Below are 17,070 nucleotides of genomic sequence, written 5' to 3' on the forward strand. Positions count from 1 at the left end.
ATTCGTCCAGGACTCCAGGTCCCGACCATGCTTGCTGGGAGGATGAGGGAGGAGGGTAGAGGAGAGGAGACCCAGATGATTGGTGAGGGCCAAGGAGTAGTATAATGAAACATGGGCAGTACCTTACATCAACAGTGGGATGGATGGCAGCAATATGCTGACAGGTAGGCTATCTAGATGTGCCTCGCCTCGGCTCCCAATGTCAGTTGGCTCCCAGTGTCAGTTTGCTGATGATGTCTCTTTTCTTACAGGGGTTCGTGGATTATTTCCTTATTTTCCTAATGTAGCAGTGATAGATAATTTTGTATATATTTTGTGGGTGAAGGGTCAGCTGACTCCTTTGACCTTTTAATCTGGTTGCCCTGTGTAGTGACTTCACGCTGTCTTATGGCGTTTAGTTAGTAAGAATTATTATTGCACTGTCTGTCTAGAACCCTACATGTAACTGACCTTGAAGGCCGGGCGCTTCCCTTATCAGCTCGCCATAGCTGAGACTGACAATTTATCCTTTAAAGCCGGGTGCCATTCATTACCAACCTCTGTGCTCTTCCGGTTTAGGGTCTGTTGGTTGGCCAGTGAGTGAATTCTATGTTGCCACGTCTACTTTGTACCATTCTCCATTTTGTACTGAAAGAGTATAAGTACTGTCTCCCATTTTGAGACTGGAGAGAGAAACCATTTACCCACCAGACCCTTTGGGGTCTGGGTGAATTATCATTATGCTGTTTGTGAATCCTTGTTCTGTCTCTCTGAATCAATATAAAAAATGACTAAAACCTCACTTTGAATTGGACGTCTCTCCTTGGGTGGACTCAGGTAACATTTAGGTATTTATAAGGTATTTCTCCTGGAGTAACAGTGTTTATATTGGCTATTTACTTAAAGTATCCTGGTAAAAGCTAAAGTTAAGTATATATTGTAATTGGATTACTCCTAAAAGTATTGTGAGAGTTCCGGTGCTTCTCCGCTCTCAGTTACCAGTAGCTCTCTGCTCTGCTGTCGAAGCTATTTATAGTAACTAAATGTATACAGTCCTTCTAGTCATATGGTAGAAAAAATATCTATCAAGCAGCTTGGTTGAAATTAGTTTGAGATATCCCAGGCAAAGTCCTTCTCTCCATTTATTTAAACAAAGTCATCTTCCATAGTTACATCAGGTACAAGCATAACAAAGTCATCTTTCCATAGTATAGCACATTAAGGCCTTCCTCCCAGGCAGAGCGCCTGGTGGTCACCAGTTTCTCTCTCAGTTCCAACAACTCTCTAACTCCCAGTTATTCTGTGTCCCCCATGCTTTATTTCACAAACATCAAACAGCGCATATATAGTGTGTGTGTGTGTGTGTGTGTGTGTGTGTGTGTGTGTGTGTGTGTGTGTGTGTGTGTGTGTGTGTGTGTGTGTGTGTGTGTGTGTGTGTGTGTGTGTGTGTGTGTGTGTGTGTGTGTCGGGGGAAAGTCAAAGACCCCCAACTATGACAGTCACTGTAGTACTAATAAAAATGAATGCATAGCTAAATAAATGGAGAATTACAAAGTGAGAGACAGTGTGCCCTCTGTCATAAAGATGGCTCTGGTCAACCAGGATAGCCCCAGGTGGTCTGTTTTGAAAGCATCCCTGCACAGTAAAACAATAGCCTAGGTATTTTTAACAGCTGCTGTAAGCCAATTGGCCTGTGGTCGCAGACCCTAAAGATAATATCAGATAAAAGATCACTTTGGCAAACTGGCTCTCTCCAAGAATTATCAAGTCAAAGAGTAAACTTACAATTTGGAATGACTGTCTCTCAGCCAGAGATTGGCTTCCTGCCTGTGGCACAAAAAGACCTTCAGTTCTAGGCGTTATTAAATTAAGTCAGAGGAGAAATACAGAGTTAAAGTTATATGTACAATTATGATTAACCATGTAGTTATTAATATGCTATATGATTCATAATACACCACACTGACTTTGCTTGTGTAGAATAATTTGTAAGGCACACGTGCGCACGCACACACACACATGCACACACATGCATGCACACACACACTGGGTGCTATTGAATATGGTTATGGCCTGAGAGCCAAGGCAACCCTCCTCTATTCTGGGCACATCTGTTGACACCCGCCCAGTGATTTGTTGCGTCACAGCAAAACACATGCGTCGCTGTGACTTGAGGAATTCTGGGCAAAGTACACATCTGTTGGCACCCGCCCCACAGGTTGGAGGTATTCTAAACAAAGCTATACTGAGACACACAGACCAGCTAATGATGCCTGGATATCACTAAATGCCATGTGCACACACACACACACACACACACACACACACACACACACACACACACACACAGGGAAAGGACAGACAGACTCACAGGCGGACACACACACGCACACACCCATGGGGAAAATGCACCACCTTATTGAATGTCTCAGTATCTTTGCTTCCAAAACAGTGCAATATGATGTACTCTTTTGACACACACACACACACACCCACACACACACACACACGCATCCTCTATTAATCTGTTAACACCCGCCCATAATCCTTAGTACTCAATCCTACCCGGCTTTCCTACCCTTCTCCTTTTTGTTTTTGAACATCTTGTTAATCTCTTATATCAAATAAATGGACTCTTGTCATTTTAACTTTGCGACCTGTCCGACTGCTTCATTCATCATCGACGGCCGTGTCCTGAACAGACAATATACTTCACTTGCCATCAGTTCCAGGTGCCTAAGGACCGATTCATACTCCTATTTTCGGCTCGTCAGACATTTTCAGTAGCACCGAAGAGCCGACTTTAGGACGGTACACCCCCCCCCCCCCCCCCCCCGAACCTCAAATGACGTCACATCGCCGAACCGACTTTTATTCGGCTCTAAAATAGGAGTATGAATCGCAACTAACACAGTGCCCAGCTAGCCTCATCCTTCTTTCCCTGACCTTGTCCGTGACCTCTTGGGAGGCCCTGGCCTGTAGAGGTTCACGTTTCTGGTACTAGGACCACACCAGAAACTTGAACCTCTACAGGGTCCTCCCCCATGTAGAGGTTCACATGCCATTCATTAGCAATAGCAACAGTGTAGACGCCATCCAGGGCCTTTCCCTGCTGTATTCTGGAGTGTCTCAGCCCTACACAGCATACTCATTCTACTGTAGCCACAAACAGCCACCTCTTGAGGTCATCTCCTATTGCAGATTTCCACACTCACCATATTCCGTACGAGGCATTCCAGGCAAGTGCCCTTTTGGCCTTCAGATCCTGTTCCGTTGAGGTAGTCCTGGCTACTTTGAATGAATACGCACAGTAGTTCATAGGCTTTCCGCTTATTTTATTATGTGCTTCTGTTAATCCAAAAAACTATGAGATCATTAAGCATTCAAAATAAATTACATAAACATTCAACAATTGAGGAATAAAATTGTGGCCAATGGTAAGTTATCCATTAACAATTAGAAACAAAGACTGAGTTCCCTTAATTCAAATACCAATAAATGCCAAGCATGTATTTTATGTATATTACTGTAGATATTTAAACATTTTTTTCCAGTGTACACAAATCACATTCAATAACTTACCCATACAAGTCTCACATCGACTTCAACTACTGGAGCTAAAAGGTCCAGTACTGTTTATCCAACAATAAACAAGCTACATACAGTATCCAGTCTTGTCCTGCCTTCACATTGTCTTTAATTACATTCTAAGAGTCAGACAGATGTGTGCTAAAAGGACAGAGCATGTTTAAGGGAAGGTTACAGCTAGTGGGACATCACTCGTACACTGAATCTGCGGTTAGTGTCAGTGGTACTCTAAAATGTTTGCATCAATGCTATTATTACAGTAAGGCAATGTTTTTGAATGTTATAGTCTGAAGAACCAGTTCCTTTAAATAGACCCTGTTCCATCTTCACTGATCAAATTAGAACTATAAACTATGCAAAAGAAAGGGAATTGTAATCTGAATGTGGAACATGGAGATGCCACTGAACCTACAGAGAAAACAAAGCATCCCACCAGAAGGTTTACAGCAGTTCCCCAAAACATCACAATATCCAAAAAGTGACACTTGCAAACATATTATCCAGAACAGATAGAGCATGGGAGTACGTCAGAGGTAAACATGGAGAGATATGACCTGGTAAGACACAACTCCACATTAAAATGGAACTCCAGTGTTTTCCTTTTCTTTTTATACAATACAACATTTCCAGTGGTTGTGTGCCTTTTCCATATTTTCCACTTATATGCCTCCAGTGCAATTTTCCCAGGGGAGCAAAAGCTGAAAAAGAAGGCTTGATTTATTTTAAATGAGCCCTAATTCTCGGTGGAGTCTAAGAACTCTTCCTCAGTGATGATCTCCAGCCTCTTCAGGACTGCATCTGTGCTGGCTGCTGGGTAAACTGCTACTGGGAGCTGGGCGGAAGGGTAACCTAATAGCAAGGATTTATCCAGGCGAGGGCCCTGGAAGGAAACACAAAGCGTGCAGAGGAAGGGCGCCAGTTGGGTTATGGATGTCAGGGAGCGTTGTGTCAGGAGCGGGAATTCCAAGCAGTCTGTGGATGACTCCTCACTCAACCCATTTAGTGCCTGGGATAGAATGAAATGATATCATCAGTATGGGAAATGGTCATATTATGTTTGTGCCTGATCTCCCACACAAGGTGTTAATGTGTGTCTACCTACCCCATATCTTAGCTGTATTTTTTCCAGTACTCTGGCCACATGAGGCTTGCTTTCCTGCTCTCCTTCCAGAAGAGCATTCTCTGGGCCACTGTAGCGATCTACATCCACCTCAGGGACAAATGCCCAGCGATACCTGCACATCCACACCCCACCCCGATACATTGCTTGTCAGAGATTCTAGAGGTTGGCATTCAGAGAAAGTACGCAAAATAAATGAAACACATAAGTAGGACACCCAAGCAAGATATTCCAGTGTTGTGATTCTTACATCTGAAAAAGCGGCATCCTTCCTGGAGGAAAAGCCAGGGAAGTATCTAGAAACTTGCAGGCCGACAGATACATATTCAACTCTGGCTGGGAGAAATGCACTGGACCGTTCCTTTCAAGGGCTCCACGCACCACTTTGGCCAGCCTAGGTTGTAAAGCAGGAAAATATACATGATCGAACTTTTATTGAAAAAGTTGTGACACAAAATAATGAAGTGGATTTGTGTTCGTCATAAAAGATAGAGTTTTCATGAACAAACTCACTTTGAAACTTCTTTATCTGCCTGCAGGGTTTTCTCTAGCCGTACAAACGTGCGGATCTGGAGAAAAAAGGGGTAGAAAAGTATTTAACTGTTTACTACAGCCTAAGGAACCAAACATTGGCAATTTGACACTCCTTTTCTGAAAGTGGTACTTCACAAGGTCTAACCTGCCACACTGAAGACCATTAGTTGAGCAGACAGGCTTTGCTCAAACATTATTTTGAATCAGGCCATGTCTACATATTTAACTATTCATGAACAAGATAGTTGTTCGAGAAAGTGCTTGAATTGGTGCAGTATTCACTGTTACAGAGAAGGGGTTCTGCTGACCTTGCTCAATATCTTTTTAAACAGCGGTCCATTGCCAAATACATATTACTTTGGGGGTCCTGGACATGAACGTATTTGAGAACCACTGGTATACACATTTGTTTAGTCCTAGACGTGACAAATCTGTAGCCTATTGTTATAACTTATGTTAGCCTTTCAATATTGGGAGTGAGTACGCATGCACGCGCAGACAAAAAGTAATCTGCACCGATGGCCAAGGAGATGCTCTAGTCTACATCCAGACTTAACCCATTTTGGGCGGGAACCCCTTTTGGTATTAGCACTATGTTATGCTTTAGCTATTGAATCGTGAAAATCATGAAAATGTGCCTCAAATTTGGAATATATATTTTTAACTCAAATCTTTGCTTCTGGGGAGGTCCCTGGAACAACATATTTTCAGATGGGGGTCGGAGGCCAATTACAGATCATTTCTGGGGTCCTTGACATGAAATATTGAGTGATATAGGCCTAGAAACATAGGTATTTCAGAAAACTGAAGACCTTTTTTTCCAGGCCTAAATGGGTTAATGAACCATCTCAATCCATAACATACAGTCATTGTGAATATAAGGGCATACCAGTTCAGTAACCATGATAGGCCAGAGGGAGGTGAGGTGCTGAGGTGAGATACGTAGCAGCAGGACACGGAACATCAGGAAAATCTGAGCTGACACTGCAGGAGTCTGGCTGGTACGCAAGGCCTCAGTCAGACGCTCTGAGGAGAAAGTCCATTTGAAATATACAGGTTACAATATACAAGTTGTTTGTTCTGCTCCACGACAGACCAAACATGGGTTGTGAGTACTGCACTTGTAGATCGGCTACTTTCACTACTCTTCAAAATCGCCATCCTCCTCCACCCCAACCTCCTCCTTCCGCCTCGATTCTCTAGGAATCCAGGGGGGGCAGTGACGGAGCAGAGACGACCAGCCGCTCATTCCGAGTATAGAGCAAAGATGACCGTCAGCTCCAGAGACTACGCCCCCACCCTGAGTCTCGCCCTACCTTGGGTTCCTCACTCCACTCCACTCCATGCATTCATCTCATTCTGTTTCAATAAACTGTTAATCTTGAGCGAAGGTGTGGTCTCTTACTAAGTGAATGTCTTATTAACCGGTTCAATCTGAAACTACATTCACACTAATACACATACCTTGGATAAGGGGAAGATAGAGATGATACTGGTCTAGTTCTCCGCTGAACATGGCAAAAGCCTGGCGCTTCAGCAGCATGGGCCTCTGTTCTGCACTAGCAAACAGTTTCAGGGAGCTGCTCTGCATACCTAGAAGGCACACAAGACAAAAATATAATAGAAAACACATATTCAAGCAAATCCCTGGATTTGACATTTGATGGATCTATACTATTGACTTATTGGCTTCAATTCTGCTCCATCATAGTTTTGCACTTCCTTCTATTTCCATGTAAGCAGGGTGTAGTGGAGGGAGGTTGGGGGAGTGGGTGAGCAGATTCACTGAGGATGCACGTGCAAGTTTATGTGATTGTGTAGGGTAAGGGGTTTTGAACAAAAACAAGCATGCATGCTACCAAACAAAACAATTGCTCAAAACAATCACACTCAGACTTGTGGTATTAATTAAGTTATTTAATTAGTTAAGAATGTGGAGTGTGGAGTAATTGGGTTTGTAATATCAGGTTGGTTATAATTATGATGGGAATAATGATTGTAATGTAATAACTAAATGATAATAACTACAAGGTAAGGTCACATATGTGTGTGACGTAATGTTACCTATGATGACTAATTATTGTTTACCAGTTTAACATTGGGAAACCTGGCAGTTATAGAGAAATACCATTGAAAAGACAAGTAAAAACCTCAAACATGGGAATGTATGCCAGTAACTACTAACTAGCCTGGGCAGGAAGTTACAATGCATGTCATGATGTAGTATGACTTTATGAAGGTTTTTGGGTGAAATCTTAATTATTATATGATTTTATGGTGTTGTGTTTTATAACAACTTTATTATGCTTTTACTTAATCATGCTTTTTATTATGAGACGTTGGTTAAGGAAAATAGTGGCAAATGAAGATAATTGTAAAGTATTATAACAATAGGAGTAATGAGGATGTGGGCATACTGATGCTAGGAAAAGGCAAATCTAGCAAAGTTTAAAGCAATACCAAGAGTCGATCATTAATGGCTGAACCCATTTCTTCATGTCATATGTACAGATAGAATATTGCAGGAGGCTGGAGGTACAGTTAGTTAATGGGAACTCATGCAGGCCTTTTGTGAGGTAAGATTGATTCGATTTTGTGTACACGCTTAGTCATATGGCTAGTGGTAGCTATGTCTGTAAGAATAAATCTACCGGTATCTATAAATTGCAGAAACCTGTGTGTAAATGAAACCATTACATTATATAAATGGTCTCAGAAATCTACTAAGTGCCACTTCCTAGTTAGACAACAGTCTATTTCTTCTACTCTTAAATTGTCCAAGTGACAACACCTCTGCCTCTGAGATAAGCTCTCAACTTTTGAATAGGCTACCCATTTCTGGAGGCCGTACTTACTCATGAGGTCTTTGAACATGGTCTTCTCATGGGTCAGAAGGTGGTCAATGATAGATCTCCAGCTATAGAGTCAAACACCGGCCATTAGAATAATTAATTCAGTTTATTATGTAACACAAAAACCTATTCTATATTTGTTGTGTTAAAATAAAGCACACTTATGTCCTTACTGGGGTGTGCAGGAAGCATCCATGATGAAAAAGAGTGGCTCCATAAAGAGTTCAAATGCCTCTTTCTTCCAGGCTCTTTTGGTGTAAGCGTACCCGCTCAGGTTGCTCAGGAGCTGAGCACCTGCTCCAAAACTGGGCATGTTGTAGGCACTAAAAGATAGGAATGAAAAGCCATTGTGGAAAATAATAGTTTGCACTTACAATGAGTATAAGTATAGAGTTGAGAGTCATATTGTGGCCAGTGTGTGACCTGCTGTGTAATGTGTATATCAATGAAAAGCAAAGCTACAATGCCTAAATGTTATGTCCGTTGTCTCCCTCTCTAGAAGGAGAAAGGTAATTGCAACGATGTCCGAACTACAATAATGTCCAATGCAGTGTGCCACCTACTTATCATCGTCTACCTGGCACCTGGGTAGAAGTGGGGAAATCACTTCCAATCACTGCAGATGTGCCAGTTATATTGTGTTATTGTAATTTGTACCGTTTGGTTGAATTCATTTTTTTTAATCAATGATAACGTTTTATTCCATTTTGTGTCCATTTATTAATTATGAATGGTAACAGGTGAGCAGGTCTTTGTTGAAAAATAAACGCCTTTAGAGGGATAAAGACCATGCCGCAAATCACCCTGTCTGGGTTTAGTCTGTGAAGAGTTGCGGTAGAATTATATTATAATATTGTTATTATTGTTGCATACTGTATATCTAACCCACACTCTATCTTGATATCATATGACACGATAATGTTGTGGCTCATAGGAGCCAAGCTGACCCCACGAGGCCAGCCTGATAGCTATTGTTTTGGTACATCCTGTGTTGTTATGCTTCAGTATGTCCTTGTACCATCTAGACTCTAGAGTATAACAATAGGCTGATCCTTGTGTTCGTCACCACCGACCTGAGTGTTATTGCACTTCCCTCTCCATGATATTGTGTATATTAAACTAAAGCATATCCATCAAAGTCATACGATTTGTCACACACATTACCGGAGTGAAATTTGTTCTCCGCATTTGACCCATCTCTTGGAGCAGTGAGCCGCAGCCAAGGAGCGGTGAGCTGCAGCCGTGCCACGCTCGGGAATCATTTGATTAGTTGATTTGACCCCCCCTATCCAACCCTTTGATGCTGAGTGCCAAGCAGGGAGGCACTGGGTCCCATTTTTACAGTCTTTGGTATGACCCGGCCGGGGAACGAACCTCGACCTCCCAGTTTCAGGGCGGACACTCTAACCACAAGGCCACTGTCTATGGTCACATAGAATATTGTCTACGGCTCCTCTTTCCTCAACAATTACCGGTCGATCAAGAATTTCACGAGACCTGCTTTAACATATAGTGGAGCAAATGTATTAGTGATTATTGAGTGGTGGCTCATGAGCAGTGCATCGATACGCATTCCAGTATATGCCAATAAGCATCCATTCCAACAGCTTTATAAAAGCAGACTTAACTTGTGGTAGGTCAGGGAACCTGAAGTAATGCTTACCTGTGATTCTTCAGGTAAGGGAAAACATAATACATGAGCCGAGAGATGAGAGGAACCGCTCTCTCCTTTTCATCACTGCGATACACCATGTCCAGTAGCGGGGCCAGAATCTACAAAAATATAAAGCACATTAAATTCACTTGCACAAAACAAAATGCTGAATGCCTCACAAAATGCTAAAGATAATTCAATATACAGACAGGTGACAAATTAAAGGAAAAGGTGCTAACTAGATGCAACTTCCCATTGATACAGCCCATTCATCCAAACAGAACAGTCCTATCCGATTGTATTAAACAACGTCAAACTCACAGCTTTCTAACGGCAAAGTCTTTGTTTCATAAAAATCCACTGTAGACATGTTATGAGCTACTTCCTGTCAAGACACACGCACGCACACACACACACACGCACAGTGTATCTTACCTCAGCCAAGAGTGCCAGGGCCTGCACGCTGTAAACAGAGGGGGCAGAAGAGGGAACCATGGTGCTGCCCAGAGCCACTGATTCTGGAGAATACACAGGAACGGATAGAATCGATTGTGGTGGAACAACTGTGGAATAACGACCTCTACTGCTGCCATAACAACAACTCATTAGTCTCGCGTTGGCAGACTGTTGCCTCTCACAATTTTCGAATGCTTCCGTCATACAGTCTGGAGCACGGAAACTCTGATCATGAGTAAGCAATAAAGCGGAAAGTGAAGCCCCACTTCCGTCCCGTTTATTTATCCTAATATAAATCGAAATCATCTAAACATATACCGGTAAGCTTGCTGCTTAGCAGAAACGGAAATAAAAAAAATAAAAAGTAAAGATATTCTTAAATAGATTTCTGTGAACGGAAATGCCAGCTTCATCACTCGGCTTTCAGGAGGTGTAATTCCAGACTCTATATAGGATCCGGAGGTTGTGTAATAGTTATCTGGCTATGCGAGACTAACCCCTCATGAATGCTGCTTCCAGTGAATACACATTATTATAATGTTCCTGAATGATAATACGCCTCAATGGAAACATGCCTGTTAGATTGAATGATATGTAATCTAAACACTGAAGTGAATGTCTGATCGGTACAGAGAGCCTGTATTGAAAATAATAAATACTGTATATTACTTTTTTCTTTTTTCCTTATTGATCTGACCATTTCTGCAACCTGGTATAATGAGATGACAATTAAGATGTGTAACCTATGTAGAGACTCATATGTATGAATATGTCTGTGAGCAGTAACATAAAATTGTGCTGTAAGCACTAAGCAGTAGTCTTAATGCATACATACTGTAAGTAAGTATGAGTGAGTGTCTGTATCTTTTTCTGTCTTCATTGGTGTATGTTGTGTTTGACATCCATAGTTACCATAGAGTTCACCTTCGGCCTCTGCCTCATCGGGCTCTTCCGTCTCAGGGCACACCTGTGATTGAACTTTGACCTCCAGGTTGCGGCTGAGCCAGCTGGTCTGCTCCAGAGACGATCCAGCCACACCCCCCACTGCTTCCAGGATGCGCTGAGTCACTTCCTGCATGGTCATTGCCAATATCGTTATCATAAACAATCAGTCATTTCAGAAATACTGCTGGAGGAAGTACAATACCACAAAATAATTAGCACTACCACAATGCAATTCTGTAAAAGTACTAAACTACTAAAGTAGCAAATCTAAATATATTTACAATAGTAAAATGTGTGGTCTTTCCGGCCTTTATTTGATAGTACAGTGGAGATTATCAGGAAACAAGGAGAGAGCCCAGGAGTAACAGGCAGCAGGGGTCCACCCTGCGTGGGAATCAAACCCAGGCCGGGACTGCACCAGAGCCTGTGGGCCCTAAGTCTTAAGTACCAGGTCTTATGACTTAACTTGAGACCCGTAGCCGTGCGTGGTCAATGCTATTTGGCTGTCTTGACAGCATTGACCACGCCTCCAGGTCTTAAGTCATAAGACCTGGCTGGTACTCATTTAGGGGATAGTAAAAAGAAGAAAGAAATCTGCCTGTTTTGCCATTGGTTCAAGCTGAGGAGGTGGAGAGTGGATGTCTTTTCCATAATCCAAGACTCTGAAAGTGACTCTGAAAATGACTATCCCCAAATCCCTCATATTTCCTTATGAGTTTGCCGTCCTTATTTTAGTCTTCTTACTGCTTTTGTTATTGTATAGTGCATTGTGATGCATTTATTTTATTTAATGAAAGTGCTATATAAATACAGGTAAACCAGGGTTTTATCAGGGTGCATCATACCTGCAGATCTCTAGTGTCCTTCTTATTATTGTCCAGGTTAGGGAGCCGGTTAACCACATTGTTGAGAATTCTGTGAGAATAGAAGCCAATACTGTTGTAAACAAGTGTAATGCTTAATTGGGTCGTCCACTCACAGTTGACAGTCTTTGTATTGAGTTTGTGCTTAAAATGTACTGTAAATTCTACAAACTGTTAATAAATATTTCAATCAATCAATCAAAACATAATAATAATAAATTAATTACTGTAGGTTTTAGCATTTATTTTCTCGCTCTCTTTTGTTTTTACCATTGTATTGGTCTGACCATTAAAAAAGGACAAACATTTACTAGGAGCAGCACAGGTTTAACATGCCGTTTAAGGTTCATAGCACTGTGTAAAGTCAAGTGTAGCGTGCACTGTGTAAGAGTAAATGTATAATATAAAGTAAAACAGACCCCAACAGTAAGAAGAACCCCGGAGGGGCCAGGTTAAGCTGGATAGACTCGCGCAGCAGGCTGAGAAGAGGAACAATGTTCTCCTGCAGTGCCTGAGTGGAGATACTGCGTACAGAAAGGCAAAGTGATCAGAAAGAGTTTGCACATTAACGTGTGCACATTTTGAGCCACATTATTTAGTTGACTGTGGCTAGAAATGGGGATCTGAGTGGTAGATTTGTATGTACCTCTGGATGTAGGCGTAGCTGAACTGTAACATGGGGATGTCTACCAGGGTGGACTTCTGGTTGATATCATGGACGCAAGAAAAAAAAAGAAAGGGTACAACATTAAGTAATATGAATCAGCTCATATTAAGAGAAGTAGTGTGAGTTATTAAAGAGTATAAGACTGAGTTTGTGTCCGTTTTTACCTGGTCGCCCTTGATCTGATGTGGTTTCTTCACCACTTCCTTGACTAAGTGTAGTATGTTGTCTGTATGCAGGGTGTTCAGTGATTTGACCAGATCCACTATGGTCAGGCGGGACTCACTGGCCACAGGCAAAATCTAAGAAGAGAGAGACATACATGCAAACATGTAAGCATGTAACCAACGCATCGCTTAATGCAAAGGGTTCCCAAACTTCATCTGCTTGAAACCCAAGAGAGACATTTTGTGTCTTCCCAGTACCCAAACTTACAAAAATACATTATGAATTCTTATGAACGTATTCCTTATTTAAAAATCACACCAGTGTGAACCAAGTGGTGCAACTCCCGTGCTTCCAGCAGGTGGCAGCCATGTCACATACTTCTCTCGTTCCATGCTCACACAGACACACACACAAACACGTACAGGGCATTGTAAGATGGATGTAGAAGTGGTTTGCACCACTTAAAAAAATGTGAAAATAACCAAACCACAAGCTCACAATGCGAGTAGAGTGCTTACCTCTTTTTTGTGCCTCCTCTTATTTTTCCTGCTGTTCCACACCGCTCCCACTGAGGCCATCAGTTGAACCCCATACTGACCCGTTAGAGGGATTAGGAACTCCAGGATTCGCTGCCGTAGTATCTACACAACACAATCATGGGTGTTAGAATGGCTCTTAAAACAGACTGCTGTGATCTTTCTCCTGCAAGGTTCTAATGCTTAAATGTATGCTCCAATATATGACGGTGTCTGTGAAAATAGCAGACCTACATGCTCACAACGCGGCATGGATGTGACGCGCTATGAGCCAAGAAAGATTCTGTCCAATTATTTTATGAGTTCCTTTATCCTGAACACACATATGTGCGCGCACACACACACACACACACACACCTTCGTGCTTCGGAAGTAGACAGAGGTAGAGGTATGCCTGATGTAGTGGGTGGAGTCAGAGCTCCTTTTCAGAGAGTCTTCTTTCCTGACCACGCCCCATAACAGTGCCATGCTACTGAGCATGTGTGGCAGCTCCTCGATCACGGCGTTGCGTGCGTTACGTACATCTGCAGCATCACCGGCAACCAGGGACTGACGCAGCGAGAGAAAGAAAACCAGGAGAAAACATTTAAAGTTCACAGCTAAATCAATATTATTTTGTATTGTGTGATGCGGTCTGTGTGTGTGTGTGTGTGTGTGTGTGTGTGTGTGTGTGTGTGTGTGTGCGTGTGTGTGTGTGTGTTTATTGATGATTGTCCTCACCTTCTTATTGTCCAGTAGACAGTGGTGTGTGATGGTAGTCAGGCCTTCAAGTAGGGTGAGAGGGTAATCAGGGGCAATGTTTTCTTTCCTGCCACCCAGACTGGCCAGAACACAGAAACATGAACATTAAACACACCGAAACTTCAACTTCTAGAGAGCAAGCACAAGTAAAAAACAGGCAAAAGGCTAGATAAATATACTGTAAGTTGATTAGGTCAAAGCTCTATTGTTAACCCTGCAAGTCCCCTGCAAAACGTGGAATTCAGTTTACACATTTGCACACAAAGGACAACAAATGGAAATAAGCTCTTGAGTTATTTTTGTGTTTTATCCTTTTGACAGATCTTGTAATAATATTTAAAGGCATGTCTAAAGGCATGATTTGTTGGGAGTGAGTGCATATATTATGTTGCATGCTATTGGTTGGGAGTGAGTGAGTGCATTATATTATGTTGCATGCTATTGGTTGGGAGTGAGAGAGTGCATTATATTATGTTGCATGCTATTGGTTGGGAGTGAGAGAGTGCATATATTATGTTGCATGCTATTGGTTGGGAGTGAGTGGGTGCATATATTATGTTGCATGCTATTGGTTGGGAGTGAGAGAGTGCATACATTATGTTGCATGCTATTGGTTGGGAGTGAGTGAGTGCATATATTATGTTGCATGCTATTGGTTGGGAGTGAGAGAGTGCATATATTATGTTGCATGCTATTGGTTGGGAGTGAGTGGGTGCATATATTATGTTGCATGCTATTGGTTGGGAGTGAGTGGGTGCATATATTATGTTGCATGCTATTGGTTGGGAGTGAGTGTGTGCATATATTATGTTGCATGCTATTGGTGTACCTCTGATTGGTTTTGCCTCCGTCATGCTCATACAGCTTCACCTGCTCGTCTAAGTTCCGACAGATCTGAGCGATGAGGGGAGCCACAATAATGCCCAGCGAGCGGCCCAGGTAGGGCAGAGTGGAGCACAGCAGTGCCACCCAGTGGGGGTGCATGGTGTAGCCGTACTGTGGCTGCAGTGCTCTGGCTGCTGCGGACACAAACATGCCCTGGGCTGTGATGGGATGGCTCTGGACATACTGGGCGGCCTTAATGGACTGCTGGAAGAGAACGGCGGTCTGCCACTCCCTGGTGAGGGGCGTGCTGGCTGTGGGGGACTTGCGGGGCTCTTCCTGGTGTCCCGGTGTCCCTGCTGTCCCCGTGGCAGAGACGGCCCCACCAGGCCACACGTGGTGCTCCAGCACTATGAGGGCCCGGAGGAGTTTGAGCAGCTCTATCTGTAAGTTGTACTGATCCTGTCCGCCTCCAGAACCCAGGTTCACCAGGCTCTCCTCGGACAGCCCACCCTGGTCCTCCAGAAGCTCCACGCCCCTTGGGCCCCCCTTGTCCACCCCCCGCTGGGTGACATACATGGATGCGGAGAGGGTTAGCAGCGCAAACTGCTGCACTTTACAGCCAGAGAGAAGCTTTCGGATGGGCTCCAGACTGGACGCGTCACCTTCCTGCGCCCTCGCCACGCAGCCCAGCTGGTCTACGAGCCGGGTCAGCACCTCCACGCTCTTCACCTGCACGTCCCTGTTGCCCTGCAGGTCATGTGGACCCAGGCTCAGGTAGGAAGGGTAGTGTGACCGCAGGATCCGCAGGCACACGCACACCAGCAAGTCAATGAGCAGGGACGGGGTCGTGGAGGGGGTGGAGGCGGGCGAGAGCAGAGGGCCGTAGAAGCCCATACCATCCTGGGCCTGTTGGTGGCGCTGCAAGAGGTTGGAGACCAGGTTGAGATGGGCGGCAGAGCTGGTGTCCAGAGAGGTGAAGGACAAGGTGCCCACTAGCTGGCGCTGGGCGCTGCTCTTCAGCAGACTGTCCAGCAGGGCCAGGCCTTGGAGCAGATGGCGCCAGCCGCCAACCGCAGGGTACAGCAGCACATGGCGGAACAGAGAGTCAATGGCCTCCCTCTTCTCCCGCTCCTGTTTCAACAGGCGAGACCGGGCCATGGACTCCAGCTCAAGGTCGTCTTCATCCTCACTTGTTAAGGAATCGGATGCCTGCGTGTGCTCGGACTCCACCCTCTGCAGGCCGTTGGCCACGCCTCCTCCCTCAGTGCTGTCGTGGTAAGGGACAGAACCCGAGCTGGAGTTCTCCGTGGACACCTGGGCGCCACTGCTGTCAGCTGACTCTGTGTGTTCGCTCTCTCCGTCGTCCTCCTCCTCCTTTTCTTCTTCCACGGCGTCCTCCTCTTCGGTCTCTTCACTCTCGCTTCTGGACGCCGCTACAGTGTCCAGAGCTCGGGGGATCTCTGGGCTGCTCTCTAATTGTGTCCACAGGCCTTCCCGGTCCACAATGCTCATGTAAGTCACAGTGAAGTCCTCTGGTGCGACGGCATCCACAGAACCTTTATTTGAGCCTCGGCTTCTGCTACTCAGAATCTTCAGATTACCTTCAGTGGAAAGAAAATGTTTGTATAATAACAAGACTTATAGCCTAAGAGATAAGACAATACATGCTTATTTATTAACATACATCGCACTTGCGCGCGCGCGCGCGCGCACACACACACACACACACACACACACACACACACACACACACACACCTACCAGCAGTGAGGTTCTGCTTGATGCTCTGGATGGAGCAGCGCTGGGTGGAAGGATGAAGCAGTAGTATTAGGATGGGCTCCAGGATGCGAACCACATCATTGAGGGACAGAGCCCTGGCCAGCCAGCACTGAGCTGCAGCGCTCATCGAGGTGTCTGGGCCATTCAGACTATCCAACACAACGCAAAGGCACCTGAGACCCACGTTCACACAAACAGATTGAGATACCAAATTAGCTCTTGGACATTTTATGAAAAAATAAATAAACAACAGGTAGAATTCTAACACACGTTCCCCCTTTCCTACCTAATTTTGAACCAAATTAATTGGTTCAGAATCAGATCCCTAAAAGGAACCAAAAAACGCAGCTGAGCAACTTCTATTGA

The 17,070-nt window shown here is 44.1% G+C and overlaps 1 protein-coding gene across 1 annotated transcript in view; it reads right to left on the reverse strand.

The window, feature by feature from the left end:
• Positions 1-3,304: 3,304 nt before the first annotated feature.
• The window catches only part of dop1b (DOP1 leucine zipper like protein B), a 34,428-nt gene continuing 20,662 nt past the window's right edge, over positions 3,305-17,070 (reverse strand). Inside the window, exons 19-38 of the mRNA XM_083776341.1 lie at positions 16,687-16,877; positions 14,930-16,526; positions 14,080-14,179; positions 13,717-13,908; positions 13,342-13,464; positions 12,823-12,957; positions 12,638-12,693; positions 12,411-12,515; positions 11,974-12,043; positions 11,096-11,255; positions 10,163-10,245; positions 9,737-9,846; positions 8,247-8,396; positions 8,077-8,138; positions 6,686-6,814; positions 6,111-6,247; positions 5,201-5,256; positions 4,938-5,081; positions 4,670-4,802; positions 3,305-4,573 (exon numbers count right to left, since the gene is read on the reverse strand). Of these exons, the coding sequence (XP_083632467.1) occupies positions 4,301-4,573; positions 4,670-4,802; positions 4,938-5,081; positions 5,201-5,256; positions 6,111-6,247; positions 6,686-6,814; positions 8,077-8,138; positions 8,247-8,396; positions 9,737-9,846; positions 10,163-10,245; positions 11,096-11,255; positions 11,974-12,043; positions 12,411-12,515; positions 12,638-12,693; positions 12,823-12,957; positions 13,342-13,464; positions 13,717-13,908; positions 14,080-14,179; positions 14,930-16,526; positions 16,687-16,877 (4,006 nt within the window). The 3' untranslated portion in view covers positions 3,305-4,300. The remainder of the gene's footprint in view (positions 4,574-4,669; positions 4,803-4,937; positions 5,082-5,200; positions 5,257-6,110; positions 6,248-6,685; positions 6,815-8,076; positions 8,139-8,246; positions 8,397-9,736; positions 9,847-10,162; positions 10,246-11,095; positions 11,256-11,973; positions 12,044-12,410; positions 12,516-12,637; positions 12,694-12,822; positions 12,958-13,341; positions 13,465-13,716; positions 13,909-14,079; positions 14,180-14,929; positions 16,527-16,686; positions 16,878-17,070) is intronic.

Source organism: Protomyctophum parallelum (assembly GCF_964188405.1).
Source record: "Protomyctophum parallelum genome assembly, chromosome: 11".
Lineage (NCBI taxonomy): Eukaryota > Metazoa > Chordata > Actinopteri > Myctophiformes > Myctophidae > Protomyctophum > Protomyctophum parallelum.